General features: G+C 42.6%; 1 protein-coding gene across 1 annotated transcript; it reads left to right on the forward strand.

Moving 5' to 3' along the window:
• The first annotated feature begins 776 nt into the window (after positions 1-776).
• LOC142448441 (olfactory receptor 7A17-like) lies at positions 777-1,721 on the forward strand. Its single transcript, XM_075550460.1, has one exon. It carries the CDS (start codon positions 777-779, stop codon positions 1,719-1,721), a length of 945 nt encoding a protein of 314 aa, XP_075406575.1.
• Positions 1,722-3,164: the final 1,443 nt, after the last annotated feature.

Raw genomic sequence — 3,164 nt, forward strand, 5'->3', positions numbered from 1 at the left:
TTGAGGAAATGCTGCCTTGTTGATCATAAATATTTAATTATTATAGTTGGATATGGGTTCAATTCTAGACTAAAAGGGTAAGTCTTTGGGGTTTCAACAGTTTCTCCTGGCTGGTAAGCTTGGTGTCTTGTGTGATTTTGATTCCACAATCTCCCCTCCTCACCCATCCATTCTATCTAGGACTTCTAATGTGAGCTTTTGCAGAGCAGGTGGTATTTGTAGACCAACACCATCTAGCTCTTCGCATTGAGAGAGTGCAGACTGATGTTGGCAGGATCCACTGGTCTCTTAGCCTCATTCATTGCATGTGTCTTTCAATTTTCATCTTTCTTCTTCCTTACGGATGAGGAGACGTCATTAGGTACAACTTAGTTGGCTTCTCATTAACTTTGAAATACTACAGTTACTACTCATGAAACAAGGGCAATGTTAAAAAATTTCATTGCTATTTGCAGTGACTACAAGAATATTTGGTGTAAAAATTGGTTTAACACATTTGTTGAATGAACAAAACAATGTTTCAAGGACTTGTAGAATTTATGTTGCTTTTTCTAAAGAGATGTGATTCAAAGAAAGGGAGGCCAGTCAGGTATCTATAAAAAGATGGAACATTCGAGACTTATGATGTTCTCAATTTAAGGGGATACATCTAGAGAGATTATAATGGATTTAATTTACATGCTAAAATAGAATATACAGCAGATCTGTTAGACCAGTGTTAAATTCTTATATCTAAGTTTCATTGCTCTTTCTTTTTCAGTAGCTTCTTCAGCTACATGGACCCAAGAAACCACACACATTTTCAACATTTCATCCTTTTGGGGCTCTCAGAAGAGGTAGAGCTGCAGCCCTTCCTCTTCGGACTCTTCCTGTCAATGTACTTGGTCACCTTCACTGGGAACCTGCTCATCATCCTGGCCATAATCAAGGACAACCACCTCCACACACCCATGTACTTCTTCCTCTCCAACCTCTCCTTTGCTGACATCTGTTTCACTTCCACCACTGTCCCAAAGATGCTGCTGAACATCCAGATGCAGAAGAGATTCATTACATATGAACACTGCATCACCCAGATGTATTTTTTCACGGTTTTTATAGAAGTAGATCATTTCCTCTTGACAGTGATGGCCTATGACCGGTTTGTGGCCATCTGTCACCCACTGCACTACACAGTCATCATGAACACAAGATCCTGTGGCCTCCTGCTTCTGGCCTCCTGGTTATTTAGTGTACTGGATGCTCTATTACACGCATTAATGGCTTTGCGTTTGTCCTTTTGTACAGAGTTAGAAATCTCCCATTTTTTCTGTGAACTTCATCAGGTAGTTCAACTTGCTTGCTCTGACACATTCCTAAATAACTTAGTAATTTATTTTTCAGCTGGACTTCTGGGTGTCATTCCACTCACTGGGATCCTTTTCTCTTATACGAAGATTGTGTCCTCCATTTTGAAAATTTCATCAGCTGGGGGCAAATACAAAGCCTTTTCCACTTGTGGGTCCCACCTCTCCATGGTTTCCTTGTTTTATGGTACCATTCTTGGGGTTTATCTCAGTTCTGCTGCTACCCAAAATTCCAGGTCCAGTGCAATCGCCTCAGTGATGTACACTGTAGCCACACCCATGCTGAACCCCTTTATCTACACTCTTAGAAACAAGGACATAAAGCAGGCCCTACGGAAACTTTGCAGTAGAAAATTATTCTCACTAAATCATTAGAGTCTCTAGATTAGAGAGCTGCTCAAGGGAAAGAGCTGATAATCATGAAGATCAAAATCACACTTTCCTCAGTTCGCACATCTGCTTTAAAATCCCAAATTCTCCCCTAATACAATAGCACCTCGCCCTGCTAAACAGTCAGTGCAGGAACCCACCTTCCAGACATGATCACTGAAGACAGATGTGTGTGTAAGCAAACGTGGTGAAGAAAGCTGATGATGCCTGGCTATCAAAAGATATAGCGTCTGGGGTCTTAAAGGCTTGAAGGCAAACAAGTGGCCATCTAGCTCAGAAGCAAGAAAGCCCACAGAGAAGCACACGGCCTAAACGAATACAAGGTGTTGAACGGACCATGTAGCAGACACCAAGGAACAAAACCAATCATTGTGTGATCACCTTCCTCACATAATCGCTGAAGACGAAAGTGTGCATAAGCAAGTGTGGTGAAGAAGGCTGATGGTTCCCGGCTACTGAGAGATATAGTGTCTGGGGACTTAAAGGCTTGAAAGCAAACAAGTGGTCATCTAGCCCAGAAGCAACAAAGCCCACACAGAAACAGCACACCAATATAGGTGATCATGAAGGGAGAGGAGACCAGGTCTCAAACAACAAAGGCGGGGTGGTGGTGAGAATCACATCACCGTGAATGAGGGGCAGTGCGTGATGGGGACCCAATGCCCATCTGTAGACAGCTGGACATCCCTTCCAGAGGGGTAGTGGGGAGGAGATGAGTAACTCAGGGTTCAGTGTAGCAACAATGAAACTCAAAACCTTCCTCTAATTCCTGAACGCTTCCTCCCCTCCCAACTATCATGACCCCAATTCTACCTTGCGGACCTGGTTATACCAGAGGATGTACAGCAGTGCAGTAGGGATCTGGAAACACGGGGAATCTAGGACAGACAACCCCTCAACACCCGAAGTAGGAGTGGCGACACCAGGATGGAAGGGGGTGTAGAAAGGGAGAACCGATCTTGGAGATCTATGTGTAACCTTCTCTCTGGGAGATGGGCAATGGAAAGGCGGGTGAGGGGAGATGCCAGGGAGTGTAAGATAAGATATAGTAATTATTTATAAACTATCAAGGGAACAGGGGGAAAGGGGGAGCGGGGAGGGAGGGGGAGGGGGAAAAAGGGAAACCGAGCTGATTCCCGGACCCCAAGTGGAAGGTGAATTATGTAAATGATGAGTGCAACGAATGTATAAGGGTGCTTTGCTCAATTCATGTATGTACGGATTGTGATAAGAGCTGTATGAGCCCCAATAAAAAGATTTATTAAAAACATAAATAAAAATAAAATCCCAAATTCAATCTGCTTTCCTTTTATATATAATACTCCAGTGTTGACTGTATATTTCTTTCAAAGGTGTTTTATTTGTATCAAAATCCTTTTAAGAAATTGATGAAATTAATTCTGTACAATATCTTACAGAAAATAAGCA

The sequence above is a fragment of the Tenrec ecaudatus genome, chromosome 1 (assembly GCF_050624435.1).
Source record: "Tenrec ecaudatus isolate mTenEca1 chromosome 1, mTenEca1.hap1, whole genome shotgun sequence".
Lineage (NCBI taxonomy): Eukaryota > Metazoa > Chordata > Mammalia > Afrosoricida > Tenrecidae > Tenrec > Tenrec ecaudatus.

Coding starts and splice junctions, on each gene's coding strand:
- LOC142448441 (XM_075550460.1), top strand. CDS start 777: ATGGACCCAAGAAACCACACACATTTTCAACATTTCATCCTTTTGGGG.